At 42.0% G+C, this 22470-nt stretch overlaps 1 protein-coding gene across 1 annotated transcript in view; it reads left to right on the forward strand.

Moving 5' to 3' along the window:
• LOC147630555 (Cyclophilin-like peptidyl-prolyl cis-trans isomerase family protein) overlaps window positions 1–8577 on the forward strand; it is a 67987-nt gene extending 59410 nt beyond the window's left edge. Inside the window, exons 4-6 of the mRNA XM_086810011.1 lie at window positions 6334–6467; window positions 6584–6668; window positions 8146–8577. Of these exons, the coding sequence (XP_086666137.1) occupies window positions 6334–6467; window positions 6584–6668; window positions 8146–8191 (265 nt within the window). The 3' untranslated portion in view covers window positions 8192–8577. The remainder of the gene's footprint in view (window positions 1–6333; window positions 6468–6583; window positions 6669–8145) is intronic.
• The last annotated feature ends 13893 nt before the right edge of the window (window positions 8578–22470 follow it).

Consider the following 22470-nt stretch of genomic DNA (forward strand, 5'->3'; position numbering starts at 1 on the left):
GCACTAGTGACACACCAAGTGCTTCAGACACTGATATGTCTTGCGTTGCATCTGACAGACAGAATGCATCATGGTATTTTGATAGTGGTGCTTCGAGCCACATCACTTCATGCAAAGATGTATTTCAGCACTTGGTTTATGCTTCAAATGGCCGCACTGTATCATGTGCAGATCATACCACATATCCAGTAAAGGGAATTGGTAATGTCATACTTATTGCAGCCAATGGTGCCAATATATGTATGAAAAATGTATTGTATGTTCCAGGGATAAAGAAAAATCTGCTCTCCGTCTTAGCCATAAACGACCAAGGTTTAAAGGTTGAATTTGAAGATGAGAAGTGTTTGGTAAAAGACCCATCAAAGGGTTATGAAATAGTCACTTCTGGAACACGATACAAAGGCTTGTATAAGCTGGACAGCTATGACAAGCGCACTTATGATGCAAATACAGTGGCTGCCCACACTTCTGCTATGCATGATGCAGAGCTATGGCATGCTCGTTTCGGGCATGTAAATTTTCAGAGTTTGATGCTTTTGCAGAAGCATCATATGGTTGATAATATGCCGCCTCTTGAGTCTCCACCAAGACATGTATGTGAGGGGTGTATTTTGGGAAAGATGCAACGAAAACCATTCCCCAAAGATGGAGCTGTTAGAGCTGAAAGTAAATTACAGCTCATACATAGTGATGTATGTGGTCCAATGCGGACACCATCCATAGGGGGGCATCTTTACTTTGTCACATTCATTGATGACAAATCCAAGTTTGCTTGGGCTTACCCTTTGAAAGCGAAAGCAGATGTGTTTACATGCTTTCGACACTTTGTAGCAATGGCTGAAAATATGTGTGGATGTAAAGTCCAAACACTCCGCTCAGATAGAGGTGGAGAATACATGTCAAATGCATTCAAGGATTATATGCTTCAAAAGGGCATCAAACACCAATGTACTGTGCCTTATACACCGCAGCAGAATGGTGTACCTGAAAGGAAAAATAGATCTCTCATGGAGATGGCAAGATGCATGGTGAAAGCACAAAAGTTGCCTCACAAATTTTGGATGGAAGCTATAATGTGTGTAGCTCATGTGTTGAACAGGTGTCCAACAAAAGCTTTGAAAACCATAACACGATTTGAGGCTTGGTATAGCCGAAAGCCAACAGTGGATTATATGCGTACATTTGGGTGTTTGGCATATGCACATGTGCCAGAACAACTCCGAACAAAGCTAGATGACAAAGCAATTAAATGCATTTTTGTGGGCTACAGTAATGAGAGCAAAGGATACCGTCTTTATAATCCAGCTACACGAAAGATTTTTGTCTCATTAGAGATGTGGTATTTGCTGAAAATTCAGAACAGTCCATGTACAGCTTGTATAAAAGCAATGATACAGGCATACATGACATGTTTGATGGACTTTTACCCATTGCAATTAGGGGGGATTCAGATCAGCCAGCCCCTACACAAGAAAATCCACATGTAGAACATGTGGACCAGCCAGCCATTCAGCCCCCTTCTATGGAAGAAGTGGAAGATCTTGTCAGGGAAGAGCAAGCAGCCATAGACACAGCCAAGTCAGTGCCAAGATGGTTGCTGAAAACTTTGCAAGAAAGCAAACTTGCAGCTCCAGCAGACACAAGGTCGAAATTTAATTGGCAAACTGAAGGACTGGTTGCGCGTTCTGACGCGCTCCCCTGAACTCGTCTTCGAGTCGCTCAAGGTAGTGGGGCGGTAGAAACCGCTGCTTAAGGTCGCGGACGAATTCGTCCCACCCATAAGCTGCCATACCTGCTCTGGTGTGGGCATGAGCCCACTGAGTCCACCAAAGAATGGCCTCACCTTCCAAGTACCAACTAGCTAAGATCACTTTGTCAATATCTGTTTTCCTAACTGCGGCAAAGTAAGCTTCAAATTGATGTAACCATGAATAAAGAGTAGTGGGATCGAGTTTACCATTATACTTACGGAAATTCATGGCGTCGTCTTCTCGTTGTCGAATCTCCAATGCACGCATCTGCATCTCAAGCAAGGAGCTTGGCTGCGGCTGTGACCCCGCGAGAGGGTCCTTGTGACGAGGATCTGGTATCTGGGATACGGAAGGAGAGGGAGGAGGAGATGGAAAACGCGACGCTGGAGAGCGAGAACGCTCCTCCAAAGCCAAGATCCGTGCCTTCTGCTCATCCAACATGGCTGTCTGGTCTGCGATTGCTCGCATCATCTGCTGGAACATGTCTGTGACACTCAAGCCTGGTGCCCTAGCTGGGCTGCCTGGTGCACTCTGGTCCCATGGTTCTGGTTCTCTCTCGTCGCCAAAGCTCGCCATAGCGGGAAAATGCAATTCCTTTCCGGAACGCAATCTGACCATCCACTATCTGTGTGGGAGGCTTCCGGAGGCTTCCGGAGGCTAAAAACCAACCGTCCTTCGAGGGACAGGAGTCACTTCGAAAGGGGTAGTCCACCGGCGTCTAAAAAACCAACCACACGAGCGAGAAAATTTTCTGGTTTTCTTTGCTGAATCTTTGTCCTTGAAGTAAGCTCTGATACCACTGTAATATGCGGAAGCTTCGGAGAAGGATCGGTACTTCAAAACTCAGAAATCAGCACTCTTTTTGCGACGGAATTAACGCACAAACTGAAAGGAGATGTGCAGAAAATAGCGAGAGAAGGGGGAGATGGAGAGGACACAGTATTGGGTCCCAATTACCCTCTGTAGGGCCCCCACCACGGATGGTGTATTTGCTTTATTAGAATGATGTAAATCTGAAAACAAATACAGAAACTTGACCTTTTCTTGGCTGGAAAATCCTGCCCTTGACCTTCAGTCTTTCACCCCTTTGCGTTAGCAACTTCTTGGCTGTCTTGGCCCTTGTTTGCTTGATGCACTTGGTGAATTATGAGATACCCTCATTGATTCTTGGCTGGAGTATTTATACTCCCTTTATCATCCAGTCGGCCAGCTTTATTAAGCCTCACGGACTTAGGGGTGTATCTTTTAATGAATAGACATGTCCTTTGATAGTGACCCATGTGTAAGGGTGTGACCCTTCACAAATGTCTTTTCAGTTAATAAGGGATTAAGGAGTAATTAAGGAGAGATTAAGAGAGTTAGTCACAATCGTGACATCTGCTGACTCAATCATGTTGAAGTCTCCATCCATGCAGTGATGCACCAAAAGTCAGCCTATGGAAGGGACTGATGGATCGTATTCTATAGAAGGTGGCTCTTCTTGTTGTGATGTTCGGGGCATAAACATTGAGGAAGCTCACACAGTCCTCTCCAATCCTAATGTTAACCATTGAGCACGCCTAGTGACTATGACACTTGAGCCAGCCACCACTGCTAGCAAGAGCTGCTCACTGACAGAGATATAAACTTCCCCTTGTGTCCCAGAGGGGTTGAAAGAGGGAGACCAAAAAGTGTGACTCCTGCCAGGTAAAATCTTCCCACAGCGGCGGGTGCACCCCTCAGAAAGATGGTGCTCCTGGAGAAAAAGAATGTTGATGGGTCCCCCAGCTGTAGCTCTATGGAGCTGTCCTCTAAGGATGCCTCGCCTCTGAAAGCACTAAGGCTCCCCCAAGCCCTGAATGTTCCATGAGGCTATCCGCATTATCAGTCTCTGTGGGAGGTGGAACTATTGGAACTGCCCTCCACTCGAAGGGTCTTGGGTATGGGTTTCGACAGGGAGTAGTCATAGTTGGTCTTGGGGCGCAGGCACGCCAGGTGGACGCGGATCCCATCCTCCATGTGTCTCCACTTTGTCCGAGTGTGAGAGTAGGCGTACTTTGAACTTCATTGATCACATGAAGGTATCTGTAGGAGGGAGAAAGGGGTATTGCAACTGAGATATGAAGGAACACAAAAAGCAGCACCTCCAGGTTGGAGGACACCACCTCCCCATCTTGGTGTCTGTGGCCTGAGGCTCCTAGCTCCATTCGAGCCAGGGGCAAGAGATGGGTGAGTACGTCGATGATGCGCAAATCATGAAGATGTTGCGAGAGCTCTACTGCATGCCCCTGGATGGCGACAGCCACGGACTATGAATCCCACTCTATCCTTGGGGATGCACTCAAGGGAAAGGAGAAGATCATTGCGCCACTCTCTGGCGTGGATGAATTGGAATGATGAAAGACCACAAAGATTTGAATGGGAGTCACTATCTCCTCAAAAATATCAGATCCTTCCATCGGAAGGCATCGGAAGAAACTACAGTCCACTGGCAGCTCCAGGATCTTGGAGGGGGCACTTGGCGACTCTGGTGGGAGAGCCCTCTTTGGGGAGGTGGTGATGGTCATCTCGACCGGTTCCGAGAATCGATGAATCAAATGGCGGATGGAGCTTGCCGGTTGTCTCCGCTTCGGATCGGTCGCTCTCGGAGGGCGGCGAGAACGCTCAAGCGAGGTGGAGGGAGGGGGGAGTGCGGGCACAAAAGAAGAGGGCGTGGTGGGGGGGGGGGGGGGGGAGTGTTGGGGGTAGAGTCAGAGGTGAGGATGAAGAGGGAGGGGAGGGAGGATGTGGAGGGGGGCGGCGGGGAAGACCTCTCTAGTATCTGAGAACCTGAGGAGTCGTCTCGTCGGGGTAATGGCTGCCAGATCGGAGGGGCCAGAGGTGAGACCCTCGCAGTGAGTGGGAGTGTCCCATTGCCCACAAGTGGGTGTTGCGACAAATGCTCGAAACGGTTCTCTAACAAAACCAAATCCTCCTGTACATTGCCAGCTTGGCGTGCACGACGATGCCACTAAGCTTTTGGAAGTCGGTCGGTGGCCTTGGCGTGGGCCAACGGTTTGCCACTCTCCGATAGCAGAGTTGTTCTCGGCTACTTGAGGGCCTGCATCTCTCCCTACCCCTTGATGATGATGTGAGCTGTGCCCGCGGCCCGGGGGGCCCACCGGGAGAGGGGGGGGGGGGTGCTCTCCTGGACTGTCTTCGAGGGTAGGCTCTGGCGAGGTGTCCCATCTGCCAGCAAATGAAACATTGGCTTGGGAGGCTTGAGTACTCCACTCTTTGCAGGATGGGGTCTCCCCGGAGGCAAGGAAGGGATATGGTGTGAGGCACCGTCTCCGGTGAGGCAATACAGATGCAAAGGGATGGAATCCCGGCCGCCCGTGCAAGGGACGAAGCAGCAGTTTGGGGGGGGGGGGGTTCATCACTCTCTCAATGGCTCCACCAATCACCAGGAGAAGAGGAAGGTATTCCTTCCTGAGGCTTGGGAAGGAGACTGTTAGGGGAAAGCTTGAAACGCCAACCAGTGAGTTGGATGCGGGGTCGAAGTTGTGCTGCTACCTCGCAAAGAAGGCTTGGGCCGTCCACAAAGCGGGCTTGATTATCCCTTCACAGATGTTCACCTATACTAACCCTATTCATACCCTAAACCTATCAGTCACCAATGAATTTGTCCCTTTATCAATAGGGCTCACCTATCTCACCTACTACCCTATATATGGCCTCCGTAGTTATGCCACAAGCATCTAAGGCCTGAAAGAAAGAAAAAAAGAGCAGAGTTGGTGGCTACTACCAGGTAGAGTTTGACTCGCTAGCGGCATCAGATAGAGTCATGCAACTGAGCCCACACGTGTTGGATGGGGTGCTCTACACACGCACACGTGCGCGCGCGCACAGCCGTACCGAGCTGAGAGAGAGAGAGAGAGAGAGAGAGAGAGAGATGTGATAACTGGAAGTACTCGATAGAATGATGAGAAAATGAGTGGAGTACAAGATACTTATAGTCCTAGGGCTGACGTGCCCAACACACTAGAGTGTGTTCACATGAGGAAAACCCCTGCCACAGGGTAAAAAGTGCCCGTGAGTAAGACTCTTCACACCAGGACTTCCCAGAGGCCAAAGGCTAACAAACCTCCTTGAAGTGACTGGTGTGAATGTGTACATGGTGTAGCAGACTACCCTGGTAGTGGGGCGTATTCTTAGTTTTGTGCTTCAAAGAAATTCAAAGTACCATGCATCTGCTACAACATCTGTAGACTTTGAAGGTATGGCAGCAGAGTCCAATGTTACACTATTGTTGTAAAATTTTTTTTTTTCTTCATGAAAATGCTTCTATTGTTATCTTCAGGTGCTGAATCCATAAGCTTTGTCATGAAATATGCTTTACCATATCATAGGTTGGCTGTGATACTAAGGGAAATAGGTGTCTTTCAATGGCTCTATGTTAGGTATTTCAAATTCGACACATCTTTTGACCATGTTACGAAGGATTGCTCTTGCCTCTGCATTGTGCAGCACTAAGTTAGGAAATAGGTGTCTTTGAATAGCTCTCTACGAGGCGTTTCAAAACTGTCATTTTATGACTAATTTGCTCTTGCTTCTTGTGCAGCACAAAGTTTGAGGATGAAATCACTAGAGAGCTGAAGCACACTGGAGCTGGGATATTGTCCATGGCCAACTCTGGACCTAATACAAATGGTAGCCAATTTTTTATAACACTTGCTCCAACCCCATGGCTTGATGGTATGGAAGGCTCTTATTTATTTCTCTTGACACACCTGGCTGGTTTAATCAAGTCTTCTTGGTTGCTTGCTTGAGTATTTTCTATTTTTATAAAAAATTGGTGCCTAATTTTGCAGGAAAACACACAATATTTGGTAGGGTTTCTGGTGGAATGGAGGTTGTGAAACGACTTGGAAATGTACAAACAGAGAGGAGCGACAGGTGATTGATTCTTCATGTCAAAAAGCTACGAATAGTATTTTAAAAAAACATGTATACCTAGGCATATATCACTAAGAGTCCAGGGCAGCATTTCGGCAGCACCAGGTGAGCACAAGTCAGCCCTGCTTTAGTTATGCATGGTATTCAACACACAGCACACTTGCAGGTGACACTCCTTCCGTCATACTTCCTAGGGATTGTGGCATGATAACACTGGCCCACAAGACCTTGTCAGAGCTCAGATTAAACTCATCTGCAATGTCTCAAGCCATTTAGCATATTGCAGACCAAAAGAGAGATTATGAGGCTCCCAAAATAGGTACCAAATTATGGACTCACACAGCACTTTTTGTGGACACCAGGAGCCTCCACAGAGGAGCATTTGTTCAGAACTTACTAAGCGTTTCTAGCATTTTATGTGAGAGGCTTGCAATTGTCATGTGTGTCAGCCCCATATACTTGTAATGCATGTGTCATATCTCTGCTAAAACCTGGTTCTAGTCTGTCCCTATGGGGTTACAGCCCATTATGAGACTAATGCTAAAAATAAGAAATTGGCTTCGAGGAATCAAGAGGGATGCATGGGGTAGTTCAGGTATGCCTTGGTTTATGAGAGTGTCTGTGAGGGTGCAAACAGGGTAGACAAAAGCATGGAAACTCAAATAAGCCAAGGGAGAAGGGAAAGAAATGACTCATCTGAGCCTATTCTGTGGCGGCAAAACAGCCCAAAACATGACCAGGCAGGTTTGGTGGCCCAATTGAGCACATAAAGCACAAAGAGTGTTAAATCTGGTTGTGGATTGGTCAGATGCTGGCCCAGCATTCACCAGCATAAAGAGGACCATTTCGCCCTATGGAAAAGCTATTTCTTCTAGTAGAAGCCTTTGTAAGCCTCTGGTAATAACCGCCTGATCAGGCCAAGACCAATCAGCCGGTTGGTGCAGGTTTCCGTTGCAGCTGAGGCTGAGGCTGCTCATTTGTAGCATGCTGCCCCATGTCTGTCTCCGGCTCATTGCTTGCTGCTGCTCAACCCATTTTCCACCGTGTGGGGCCTTCTGGCATGAGATCAAGTTGCTGGTGTGGAGCTCATTCGCCAAAAGCTAGATCTCTGCCTGGCATATGGCATGGTAAAGCTAGTATCATGTGCGGACCCAAGGCCTTCTAGGGTGCTAGTTTTCTGGGGTCATTGTTGGCTTTGGATCCCGTGCTGTTTTGTAGTGTCTCGCAAACCTGCAAACTGTATACAATGCACCCGCAACATTTTTGATTTCACCTGTAAATCTGTAAAAGTTAAGGCATTTTAGTCTCAAAAATATGCAAATTCCCAACAAAAGCCTTCAAAATTTCAAGGGTCCAAGTTTTGTGATTTTCTTGCTTGCCTGACTACAAGTATGGCATGCAAACTTTATTACAGAGGCTAATATGATAGCCTGTTTCAAGAAATAAACTGACTTCTTTCATGTTCACATTTTTGCAGACCTGTTCATGATGTAAAAATATTGAGAACTACTGTCGTCGATTGACATTCATACAATCTAGAAAGTTTGAAGAGCAGCTGTCTTAGTATAGAGGCACAACAAATTAAGTTGTACGTCGATTTTGAATTGATTGTTTTATACCAAGAGCTATGTGGATACCACTCCCTTGACATGGGAACATAAATGCCTTGTTTTTTTGTTTATAGGTTGTTTTGAGGCTTGTACAAGCCTTACGAATCTCTCTTTTGACCATTGTACGTGTGAATCTGTTGGTAAGACCTCTTTGTGAAGGCGGTAAGGATTTATTAATGCTGGGTGCTTCAGACTTTAATGCTGAAGTGTCACTAAAAGGCATCTAGATCCTATGTCCTTTACCAAATTTCTCCCTTAAATTTTCTTGATTTTGATCTCCTGTAGTTTCTCACCTTAGAATCACACCTCATCTTAGAGAGGACTCTAGTTTCATCCAACAACATAACACATTTTAGTTATAACAAGAAAGCTAATAGATGCATTTCCATGACTTTTTCCATTTGATTAGGTTAATTAGAGCATAGTTGTCTATGCCCATCTAATTGCCAAGTTCTTACATCTATTGACGCAGTTAAATATCCTCATTTTTCCATTTGATTAGGTTAATTAGAGCATAGTTGTCTATGCCCATCTAATTGCCAAGTTCTTACATCTATTGACGCAGTTAAATATCCTCATTTGTGTCAATAATCCTTACCTAGGTAAGGTACTAGGCCCAAACTAGCTTTGCATGTTTGCCTGTCCATGCTCCAATCAGAGTTTCATAGTGTTTTATAATGGTCACAACAAAGGCATCTCTTTTTTCATGTAAGCTTCATAAGTCAACTTCATGTTGTCCTAGAGTTGTTGCATCGAGTACTACTTTCTAGTTTGGGTTGAAGAGTATGGATAAGTTTTCTCATCTCTGATAAGGCTTGTAGATTCAAAAGGCTATTGTTTATTTTTTTTTCTTTTAGCTCACATTTGTCCAAATGAGAAGTTGATCAAATGGTCCATGTTGTCCTTGAGTAGTACATAACTTAATCATGCATAATTATTACATTAGACATTTGAATTGGATATGTCCTTTTCTTGGGAACGTTTAGGTACCATTGCAAACTTCAGAGTTAACTTCAAATGGAGCGTGAAATTTAAATGTATGATTCTGAGTACTCAAATGTACCCATTATGCATTCATCTTAGGAAAATCATAAGATTAATCATAGGTATCTTTCTATGTGATAATTCCGTCAATGATAATCCTTTACAATGATTTAGTTTAATTACCCATCCTTAGAGTTATACAAAAATTATTGTCACAAGGAGAAAAGGGATTCATGCTCTTTGTTCTATGGGCACATTTGATGATCGGTGATATCTTTTCATGTGTTTTTGTGGGTATCTAAGCTATGATGAATAACAGAATTAATCCCTAATTTTTGTGTGTTACATGATTGTAAACTTATTACATCATTTAATGTGAATGGGTTGGGATGATGTTGAGGTATGGTTATTGTTGCTCTGTAGAGTGCTAATTTATGAGTCACATCATGATTGTGGAGAGCTTGATGGAAAGATGTTGCCATTAAGTAGCCAATTATACTATAATGGTTATATAGGGTCTTTACATAACCTTATTATAAAGCGCGATTTTAAGATATGACCTAGATTTGTTACATAACCTTACTATAAAGTCCAATTTTCTTTTTGAGATTGTTTAATGAAACCAAAAACCAATGTTTCGATTCCCTCTTTTTCAGGTTTTGGATCAATATCAAGTTTCATGTGCACGTCACATTATGTGGCCGCTCTTGGATTACTCAAAAAGTGCTCCCCTAGTTTGAAAGCGTCTTATGCTCAAAAGCATCATAGGTGAACTAAGAGACTTTAGAGTTATCATCACCAAAGTGCGTGTTTTTTGCTTCATTAAATAATATCGGGGTAAAATTGAAGGCTTCGAGCTTTATAATAAGATTTTACAATAAATCTAGACTGTATCTTAGAAGATTGCATTTGAGCGAAAGTGGCATGCATGCGATTGTTCTCTCACTCACTCTCTCTTGACAACAAACCATGTCTCCCTTTCTCTTTCTTTTTTTCCTAGAACGTCTATTAGTTATTGAGCAAAACAACCATAATGTTTAAGTACAAACTCGGCTCCATAAAGGAGAGAGAGCATCAAGAGACTATAAAGGGGAAGGATGCTCTTCTCCTTCGGCTAGCTGCTTTGGGAGGAGAAGTCTATCTCATACAATGGGGGGTGGGGCGGACAACCACATAGGTGGTCTATAGTGCCAAGTGGGCTCACCACCACTGTTAGTGAGAAAGGGTTTGTGATGCGAAATCCTCAAGAAGGCCTTCCTACACTTTTACTTACAGTTGGAGCCACCCTGAAGCTTCTCCCATTGTCCATGAAGGGTATGAATGATATCAACCTAGATGCTCCAGATGGACTCTGTTGGTGGGGTGAGGGTGACCTCGATGGCCTTGTTGTAGCGAGCTCGCTAGATGTGTCGCCACGCATCAATACTGCTGTAAATTTTTCATCTTTGGTTGGAGTCTGGTGTCCAATGGTTGGTCGTTAGTCCCCCACCCTCCTCCTCATATGCCATGGCGGTCCGATAGAGAAGGTGAGTAAGGCGGAGCTCTCATTAGTGCCATGGATTGCCAAAGAAATGTCATGCTTGGTGAACTCTCCCAACCATTGTTAGTAGGGAGGGGGTGTGGAGAGTCCGAGATCGGGGCCAGTCACTCCAGGGGGTGGAGTCGTCGATGTCAAGGCTAAGTCTGCCCCTACCCTATATCCCTGAGAGGCTCCTCCCTTGGGCCTTCAAGGGTAGTTGTTGGAAAATAAGCCATTCTTTGAGAGACCGAGTGGGGTCCATACTCAGAGCTCTCCCATGATACATGGTGGGGGTGAGCCCCCAAATGTGACCACTAGGCAAATAGACCAGGGGGCTTTAAAATCAACGGCTGACAAAGGAGGTTCTACATGATGGTATCTATACTCCACTCTTTGCTGCTTGATGGAACTAAGCTTTGCGTGAGCTCTAGCCAACTGAGTCTCAATCTACGAGTTATCCTGGGTGCTCTCTTGAAGCCACTGTTGTAAAGGAGTCTAGGCTCCGACGGATAATCCTCTCCTGATCTTAGAAGCCATCCAATCTGCTCTGTGCGATCTCCTATAATAATCTATTGATCTCTCCAAGGCCTGCGTCCAAAGCTCGTGTGGGACTGAACTAGTGTGAAAATCTTGGCTCTCCTAAATCTCCTATACCTTGTTGAAAATCTCATGATCTTGAATGAGGTCCGAGTGATTAAAAGTCTATCCTACCTCCATGGGTCCTCCCAAGGCGCATGATCGAAGAAAGTAGTGCTTGCCAAAATACCAATCATGCCACCTCTTCCACAACCCCCTCATCTACATAAAACCGGTCTAATCTGCAAAGGTTGGGACCTATACTCCACCTATCGTATCACAAAATGCTTAGACTCCTTGGGCTATGTCCGAAGTTCGTTAAATACCAAGGGTATTGTCCCCTCAAAGCCATAATCAACTCCTCTTAGGCCTAGTACTTTGAGCCCGAAGAAACAGTAGCCATGCCACCAGCAAGTCTATCCTTATCGACTCTAACATGGTGTAATCACCACCCATGCACAAAAAATCCCCTGTGGGATGGACTGCGGGATCGTACTCTAGAAAGTGGTTCTACTTGCGACATTTAATGCATATATGTTCAGAAAGCCCACTCTATCCTCTCCAATCCTAATGATCACCCATTGGAGTTATCCCAAGGGCAATGGTATCGGAATTGAGGATTGTCGCAGGTTGCTGACGAAAATGCATACCCCACCAAAAGCATGGGTTCAAAAGGTGTGACTCCTACCCTCGATGAAGGATCTTCCCCCACTGGGGACGTATTAGAAAGATGAAGCTCCTAGAGGAGGAGAATGTCAATGGGCCCACTAACTACGGGTCTGTGAAGCTCCTCTTTGATGAGGACTGTGCGAATCTGAGAGCACTGTGGTTTTCCCAAACCTTGAATGTTCAATGAGACAAACTGCATACCTAAGATCTGTGGGAGAAAAACCTCCCTCCACTCAAAGAGTCTTGGGAATGGGTTTAGATAGAGAGTAATCACTATCTGTCTTGGGGCGAAGTCATGCCAAATGGGCACAAATCCTGCCTCCATGTGCAACCACTCTGTTTGTGCCCTAGAGTATGCATACTTAAGGCTCCATCTGTCTCACAATGAAGGTATCTATAGGAGGAAGGGAGAGGCACTGCTACTAAAACATGAAGAGATACAAAGTGGATCACCTCGAGACAACCCCCCTCCTGGATCCTTGTGGCCAGAGCCACCCACCTCCATCTGTGCTAATGTCCAGAAGTGAGTGAGCACGTTGGTGATATGCAGATCATGCAGATGGTGAGAAGGGTGTATGGTCTGTCCGTGAACAGCGGTAGACATCGACTCCATGCTCCAAATTGTCCCCGCTCGCTGCACTCAAAGGAAAGGAGAAAATCATCCCACCACTCTTCGGGGTGGAAGGCCTGGAGTGATGCAAAACCACACAGATGCGAATGGGGGCCACCATCTCTCAAAGATGCTCGCTCCCTTAACATGGGAGGCATTGGAAGAAGCTATAGCCAAATGGTTTCCTCAAAACCCACCCGAGGGACGGGAGGGGGAAGGGAGGGATGAATTCGGTGGGAGACCATGCATCAGAGAGGCTACGATGGTCATTGCTACCGGATCTGAGAAGAAACGGTGGATCAAGTGGTGAACCGAGCTAGCTTGCTGCCTCCTCTTTGGATTGCGAGAACGACTAACAGGGGACAAGAGTGTTTTGGCAAGGTAGGGGGAGGAGGAGAGGGAGCTCGGATGAGGAAGGGATAACTTGTGTGAGGGAGAGGGAGGTAGGGGTTGCGAGGTCAGGGCCCCTGGAGGCTCTGTAGGGTTTGAGGGTCTCGTGGTGGAAATCTGGATGTCTGGAGTGAGAATATGACGAGACAACGGTCTCGAGACTCTTCTTCTGTTCTTGTAATTATTACCCTCTCTGAAATAGAAGAAAGATCTTGTTTTGGCCTAGAGAGAGAAAAAGTCTTGAGAGAGAGAATCTTAAATTAAGATATCTTTGGATATAAAAATTCTCTTAGTGTCTAAAATGGATTCCCCTGAAACAAAAATTCAAAAAGAACTTTCCAATGTATATTTAGAATTAATTGAAAATGTGTATAAAGGACCTTAGCCTAAGGGTCTACATTTTTAGAAATTTTTGGATTATGGTCCAATTAAGGTTCCAATGGGCCAATTGGATTAATCCAAGTGTTGGGATGAGATAAATCCAAAGAATAAAAGAAAATATCCAAAAATGAGTAAATGCTCACATAAGATGAAGAGTTGACTGAGTACAAGATTTATTAGTTAAAAACTATGAGATATTACTAAAAAAAGTGATATTTTAGAATAATGAGATGAATTTTTGACACCTTGGTAAGGAGAGGGAGACTCTTGAGGTAGGCGCCTAATTCACACATGTGGATGAGTTTTTAATTCAAAAAAATTATAATATTTTTAACTTTCCTCTCTCCTGGATAAAACCAAATAAAAAAGGGAGCCAAATTGGTCCAAATCTTGTCCAAATTGAGTCAAACTAAACCTGGAAAATTCTAGAACCCAGTTGGACTTGGTTAGTGGCTTCTCTCACTTATAAATAGATCCTTAGTCTTTTGTAAAAAAATTGTGAACTATACCATGCCAGTATTATATTAAAATAATGATATTTTTTATTATCACTTAAAAATTCTCTACTTTTGAAGAGATTGGAGCTTCTCTCTCTCTTCAACAATCCTTGGAGCTTTCTTCTCAACATACTAAACCAATTGATTGGTTGGGGGCTTCCTTCTAAGATAAAGAAGCAAGCCAAATCAAGAGGTAAGAAGTAATTTCATGGTTTTCATTAATATTCTCAAAAGATTTCACTTCTCAACCCCTCTCAAGCTTGAGAAGTTTCAAATTAATTGTTTTCAATGTAAATTAAGCTTTCTATAAGAATTCTAATGCTTAATCAAAAAAAGTTAATCTTTATGCTTAATTAGAATGCTTTTTATGTATGTCTCCCTCTCTCCCAAAAGAATAGTCATTCCTATGACTAATTCTTTAGTAAATGAATGCTTCTCATTGATAAATTCTTAATTCAAAATCAATCTCTAAGCTTGTTAAGCTAGAGGTTAAGAAAATAGATTTTTTATGCTAATAAAATTATGGTAAACTTATGATTTAATTTCATAAATTGGATTTAAGTCTAAGGATAGTATTTTATCATAATTGTATTACAAAGTCTTATTCTTTCTAGACATATTGAAAATTATTAGTAATAGCAGCGAAGCCATGGTAAAATTTTTATAAATTAATACATAACTCATTTTTATGCATAATGTGAAAAGAGGACTTCCTACCATATTCTAGGATTGGACATCCTATGCTAAAAGAATGATTTTCATCATATTCATGGGAAACTAATTTTTAGTATTTATGCATAAATAATTGATTAAAGAAAAGAGAAATTTTTGGTAATTTTATTTTTATGCAAAAAGAGTAATTTCCATGATAATGGAGATCCATGTAATTAAATGAAAAAAGAGAAATTTTGGTATTTTAAAATAATGGATAATTTTATTTAATTTAAGAGAAATTTTAGATAAATTTATTTTATGCATGAGAAAATTTAAATAATAAAAGAGAAATTTTCATGACAATTAGAATTCAATCATTTAAATGGTAAAAGTGAATTCTGGGCATATTTGAAATAATGGATATTTTTATTAAAGAAAAGAGAAATTTTAGATAAATTTATTTTATGATAAAAGAGGAATTCCTATGACATTTGGAATTCAATCATTTAAATGTAAAAAGAGGAATTCCCATGATATTTGAGATCCAAGAAATTAAATGAAAAAAGAGAAAATTTTAGCATAATTCAAATTATGAGTATTTATCAAAAGTGAAATTTTGAGCATTATTGGGAAATATGGGTAGAATTGATTTTTGTAAATCCCATGAATCTTTTGCTCAAAAGAAGAATATTGAATATATTTCACTTGAGAAATTTGAGAAAGAATATGAAAATATCCATTGAGAAAAAGTATCTTTAACTAGGTCAAGCAATTGGCAGAAATTTAGAAAAAGTCCCATCGGTATCGAAAGTAGAAAATGTTACTAAATGTGAATAGATGTGAATACGATGTGAATGAGATGAGATGGAGATGTGATGACATGTGAAAGGAAGTGTGATGTGATATAAATGGATGAGAATGAGATGTGGACGTGATGTAATGTGGATGGGATGTATGTGATGTGATGTGGATGTAATGAATGAGATGGATGTGAATGGATGCGATGAGATGTGAATGGATGATATGTGATGTAATGTAAATAGATGTGAATGGATGAGATGTGATGTGAATGGATGTGATGTGATGTTAAATGGATGTGATGTGAATCGGGATAGATGTGAATGGATGAGATGCAATGTGAATGGATGTGATGTGATGTGATATGGATATGCATAGATGTGAATGGATGAGATGTGATGTGAATGGATGTGATGTGAATCGAGATAGATGTGAATGAATGAGATGTGATGTGATGTGAATTGAGATAGGTGTGAATGGATGAGATGTGATGTGAAATGGATGTGATATGAATCGAGATAGATGTGAATGGATGAGATGTGATATGGGTATGGGTAGATGTGAGATGAGATGTGATATGATGTGACTAGATAAGAATGGATGAAGGATAATGGGAATACACATGATTAGATGTGGATTAAGCACTGTGAATTGAGATAGGTGTGAATGGATGAGATGTGATGTGAAATGGATGTGATATGAATCGAGATAGATGTGAATGGATGAGATGTGATATGGGTATGGGTAGATGTGAGATGAGATGTGATATGATGTGACTAGATAAGAATGGATGAAGGACGATGGGAATATATATGATTAGATGTGGATTAAGCACTGTGAATTGATGAGATGTGATATGGGTATGGGTAGATATGAGATGAGATGTGATATGATGTGACTAGATAAGAATGGATGAAGGACGATGGGAATATATATGATTAGATGTGGATTAAGCACTGTGAATTGATTAGATGTGATATGGGTATGGGTAGATGTGAGATGAGATGTGATATGATGTGACTAGATAAGAATGGATGAAGGACGATGGGAATACATATGATTAGATGTGGATTAAGCACTGTGAATTGATGTAGAAGAATGTGGAATAACGAGAAATGATGTAAAAAAATGTGGAAAGATGAGAGTTTATTAGAAACTATATTTATGACCTGTTTTTAAATGACTGTTTTATGTTAAGAATGCTGGGGAAGCATTTTGACCATCTTGTGAATGAGGTCGTGGAGACCTAAGTGATAAAGTTGCAACAGTTGATGGAGAGGAGAGTCAACCGAGGATGTCTCGCGTAGCAAGGTCGACTGAGGTCTTGATCAGCCTCGGTTCGATTTAAATGGTGAGCTTCCGGTACGGTGGATGAGGGACCAAGAAAGCGGCCTATGAGTGAAACGCTAGGTGACCTGCGAAGGAGCCTAGAGGGTGCTGACCATACGGTGCTTGGGCTCTGGGTCGTCGAAGATACCCACACGTGCGTCGAGAAAGAAAATGGAACAAGGTGTTAGAGTTGTTTTCTGAACTCGGACATGGATCTGGTTAATTGACCTTGTTGGTCCTCAATGGATGAGTCCATGGCTTTTTTATATGGATCTGTTGGTTGATCTTGCTGATCTTCCAACGGAGAGTCCATCTGGATTTTTATAAGTGAATATATTTCCGGGTACTATGAGCTAGGAACTATTGAAAAGGCCCCTCAGTGGGTAGGTGGTGAGCATTCTGGTTCCAATGATGCCATAGGTACACCGATGAAAGAATGATTGGAAATTAGAATTCAACCAGATATTTTGGAGGATTATGATCAGTGATACTATGGTTTCATTTAAGAGATTGTTTTAAAGATAGTTGAATCTGTGAAACAGGCAATTTTATATTGGGTGTGTAAGTGTTATGACTATCTTGAAGTTTGCATGAAGCACCGGCTAGGGGACCAGGGAACGCTTTTCCTTGGTACTCGGGGCAAAACATAACCAAATTCCTAAATGGATCTTATCACTATAGTGGTTGGGCGGTTGGCTAACCCATGGGACTGGGATGGGGTTAGGCTGGACTGATGGATCCCTAAAATGAGACTCAATTTTGTTATGGTACGATAGATGAAGTAAATCCCCGATAGTCTTGTTCTATGGAAAAGAATCAACGGTTGTGCCTCTCGATGAGGAAAAAAGCGTTGGTCTCTATGATCCAAGTGCAAGTTTCTTCCTTGATCTGACCATGTGACTTATGGGTTCGGTCGGATCAGTTTGGTTAGTTAAGGCTCTTGACTACGTTAGAATAAAAATATCCTGGAGGAATCGCCCGTGCTTTCTGGGCAAGGGAAGTTTTTTTGGGTTTGGTTTTGGAAGAACCGAGGAATTAGTCTCTTGTCTGGATATCGGTGTGGGCGAGGCCCCGAGTGAGAGGCTCTGCCCTGTGCAAGAAGTGCTACTTCTGCTGCTAGCACCCCCGGGGAGGGGGCAGGGATCCCTCATGCACACGTTCTCTTATCTTTTGTAATGATTTCCTTGATGTGCCCCTTTGCACCTCATACAAATGTTTCCCTTCAATGTGGTCATATGTGGGTGAGCAGGCATACAATAGTACACCGTAGTACCACACATTCTTCTTCTGTAGGTTTTTCTTGTATAGTGGAAACAAGCTAGAGAGCCATATCCATCCGTTGTTAAGCCCAATGAGGGAAGCTTCTATGCGAGTTTGCCTATCATTTAAAAAATATAAAGTCCCAATAAATACTCTTATTAATCAAGGTTTATTGAAATTGAGCCAAGATAATAAGCTTACCAATCCATGAATGATGTTGTATTCGGTGTGGCGTTCATAGTTCTTCTTCCACACAAGGCATAAGTGCACTCAAACAAGCCTCCATAGGAACTCTTTCGTACTTCTCTGAGAAACTTCATGTGACTCTCCACAAGTTTCACCCAACAATGGCCATCATGTGCTTGCTCCATTCCTTGCATTGGAGAGGCTGAAGGATCACATATATTAAGTAACTCAAAAACCACATTGCCATTATAGATTTGAGGAATCTCTTCTACCTTCTCAATATGCATGCTTACTAATAACATTCTACAAAGAACACTTGCATGAGATTCCCTAGACGATAAGTATTTAACCACACTCTTCTGAAGTGGTGTACCTGTGGGAGAATCTTCTATTTGTAAAATCAATAATGACTTGCTTTGGTGTGCTTGCTGTAGTGTTGCTTGAGTCTCCTATTATTGGAACAAGGTATTATGTTATTATATCTTTATCAAAGATATAACATGGTTCCCCTACAACAAGTCTAGTTGATTGGATAGATATAAGATAATCTACACCATTATCTTGTGGTTTGATAGCAAAAACTTTCAATCCAGGATGAGGAAATAACATTCCATCAAAACCATCAGGTTTAGTAATATAGAAACGTCCGTGCACAGTTCTAACAATAGGATCACTCTCCAAACCTCCTACAAAAACGTGAAATGTTATGTTTTCCATGTTAATAAAGAAAAATATATACTAAAAGAAGATAGAAGAGAGAGATCTCTATTTTCCAAGTACTATATCTCACAAAATCAACTCACAAACACACAACAAACTAATGAAAATGAATTCGAATTTTAAACACTAAATCTATATATATTAGAATAAATTTTTAAAAAATATATTCATTTATCTTAAAAATTATTATTTCTTACAAACATAAAAATATTCTTTAATCATTATAAATAGTGTCATTAATATACAAAATCTAAAATTTAATTTCAATAATAATAAATGCTTACATAACTAACTCTCATAAATAATTATTTGCTTAGCTATCTTGGATTTTCATGAGTACATGTAATTTGTACATGGTGGTCATATTGTTGTAATTAAACTCATAATTCTTGGATGATTATTCCATTTAATATATGAAATTTTGAGTAATGACATCTTTTCTTTTACGATCACTTTTAATGGATGCTATGCACAGCTTTCTGTTTTTATTTAGATGTAACTATCTTCTAAATACATCAACTTATTGTTGTAAAAATCACACTTGCTACTTTAAGCCTCTTCTTCACTCTCTAGGTGAGGTATCCTCTCTCTCTCTCAGTCTTATCTCTCACTAGATCAGTTTTTTTTCTCTCTAGCCTCAAATTGTTACTTTTAATCATTTCTACTAAAAAAAATCTTTTTAAAATTTTAAATAAAACCAAAAAACTAATTCTAGTTTTTCAACAAGGTCACTGTTAGTGAGGGAGGGTCCCCTCACTAATGGCGAAAGAGAGAGAGAGAGAGAGAGAGAGAGAGAGAGAGAGAGAGAGAGAGAGAGAGAGAGAGAGAGAGAGAGAGATGCGGTCACCCTAAGTGAGGGGAGGGGCCCCTCACAAAGGGAAATACCACCCTTAGTGAGACGGGAGGATCCCCCCACTAAGGGCGGTCGCCCTTAGTGAGGGGACGAGAGAGAGAGAGAGATGCGGTCCCCACTAAGGGCGGTCGCCCTTAGTGAGGGGACGAGAGAGAGAGAGAGATGCGGTCACCCTAAGTGAGGGGAGGGGCCCCTCACAAAGGGCAACGTCGCCCTTAGGGACGGGAGGGTCTCCCCACTAAGTGCGGTCACTCCCCTTAGCGAGGGGACGAGAGAGAGAGAGAGAGAGAGAGAGAGAGAGAGAGAGGTGGTCGCCCTTAGCGACGAGGGAACCCTCTTCTCACTTAGGGCGACCACCTCTCTCTCTCTCTCTCTCTCTCTCTCTTTCAAATGCCTCTTAGAGAGAGAGAGAGAGAGAGAGAGAGAGAGAGAGGGGAGGCGACCACCTCTCTCTCTCTTTCTCTCGCCTCCCCTCTTCCCCTCTCCTATCTCTTTTTCCTCTCTCTCTCTCTCTCTCTCTCTCTCTCTCTCTTTCAAATGCCTCCCCCCCTCTCTATTCCCTCCCTCTCTCTCTCTAATGCCTCCTCTCTCTCTCTCTCTCTCTCTCTCTCTCTCCCCCCCTCTCTCTCTCTCTCTCTCTCTTTACATCTCCCTTCTCTCTCTAATGTCTCCCCTACTCTCTTTTTCTCTTTCTCTTTATTTTTTCTTTCCCTTCTCATTTCATTTCTCTTTCTTGTCTCTTTTTTCAATTTTTATCCAAAACCCTAAAGATTTGTTTTTTTTCTATTTTTATCTCTTTTTTTTTTCATTTTTATCTTTCTCTTGATTTTTATCCTTTTCTCTATTTATATCTTTTTCTTAGGCTTATATCTTCTCTTTCTTTATTTATATCTTCTCTTTCTTTTTTTTTCATCTCTCTGTTGTTGTTCACTGTTTGCTTGTTCTTTTTCTTTGCTCTCCCAATCTCCTTCCAAGTGGTCTTATTTAGTAATCTCTTACTTTTCTCTCTCGTCTCTTTCTTGTTCACTTTTGTGCATGGTGCCTCCCCAACTTGAAAGAGGGGCACGGGTATTCTTAACGTTTAATGGTATGAAAGTAGCTAGTGGGACCGTGTTGCATATGTAAACCTCACTGTGGATACCATCCATGGAATTCGTTTGCCACTTGGGCATGTTGGTGTGTCAATTGAAGATGTCAAAGTGGGAGAAGTACCTCTTCCTTTTTCCCTCGAAGATGGTGATATCCTCATGTTAAATTAAATCAAAGGCTACATCATTATATGGCCAGCAAGAGATTGTGCAAGTGTTGTTATATCTCTCTCCCACCTTTGCAATTATGCTCTTTTTTGTGGTCTTACTGAGAGTAATTTTCTTGTATATGTTGATGTGTTTAGATTGATCCAAACACATCAAAGGAACCCCACATCCAAAGTGTGCACAAAGCTTAAAGAGCACACCTGCTAGACAAGCAAGCCAAGAAGTAACAAGTACAAAGAAGAGGAGGAAAATAGTGCAAGAAGAAGATGATGATTGGGCTCCTCCACGAAGAAATCCAAGTTGATCTTCTAAGTCTTCAAAAAAAGGTGCTTCTTGAAAATCCGTAAAAGAACCAAAGGAAGTACGAGGGGTGGAGGAGGGAACTAAAAAAGAAGGCGAGAATGAAGACCACATCATGGTGACACATGCAACTCATTTGCGAATAGAACTCTTGAAGGACTGTCTAAACAGAGTGAAGGTAGTTGTGCCCACCAAGCACAACCTGTGTGTGTATATTGTAGGTGAAGAAATCCACTCCTTTGCCACTTATTCCCTTGTGCAGACTTGTGCCTAATCCCTCTATATAAAGAGTGCAGTTTAGGTAGTACAAGAAGCTGGTAAGGGAATTCTATACAAATGGCTACATTAGGGCCAAAAACGGCTAGAAAAGGGCTATTTGTTAATCTAAGGATTAAGAAATTGTCCAATTGTGAATTGACATGTATACAAAAGTATGGCATTCTTGTCTCCTCTAAATGTCTTCTTAACGGTTCTATTTTAGTGGCGAACGGCTAAAATGGCTTAATTTAGACATTTACGATGGCTAACATTAAAGTTTGGGTCCAAAATAGTGACATCTTGTTCCATTTTATATTTCAAAAAATCAAGCAGGAAGATACAAAATCTTCTCTTTTCAGGCTCTGAAAACAACGCTATTAATGACAAATCACCAAATTTTTTCAAACGTCTACTTTCCACCTTCCCTCCATTTTGGTATGGCTCATTCCCTTTTCCACCTTCCCTCCATTTTGGCATATGGCTTATTCTCCTTTCTTTGCATTTTTAAAAGACTCACTATTTTTCTCTCATCTGTGAGCTTCTATGGCGTCCTCACGTCGTCCTTCTCATAATATAACTTCTTGTGATTTTCATAACACCAGAGAGGATGGTGTTTGGAAACCCATGTCTTTTCGTGTGAATGATTGGGTAACAGTGCTTCCCTCTTGCAAAGGTGCCCACAGTGTGAAAAGAACCAAGCGAAATGAAGTGGAATCCCATTGGAAAGGTCGTGTTCTTGCCTTCAAAGTGATTGACAATGGCTGGCTTGCAAAAGTTCAACATGTCTACATGGCCAAAGACATGGTGTTGAACTTGGATGAACATCCAATTCTCCATTCTTACTGTAATTTAACAAAACTTTATCTATTTGATACAACACAATATTTCTCCTTCTGATATATTTGTTGTTTGTTTAATTTCAGTTATCTTTCCATCAACAGCTGTGGAGTGG

This window comes from Cibotium barometz, chromosome 16 (assembly GCF_041138505.1).
Source record: "Cibotium barometz isolate CiBa-2024 chromosome 16, ASM4113850v1, whole genome shotgun sequence".
In the NCBI taxonomy this organism is placed as follows: Eukaryota; Viridiplantae; Streptophyta; class Polypodiopsida; order Cyatheales; family Cibotiaceae; genus Cibotium; species Cibotium barometz.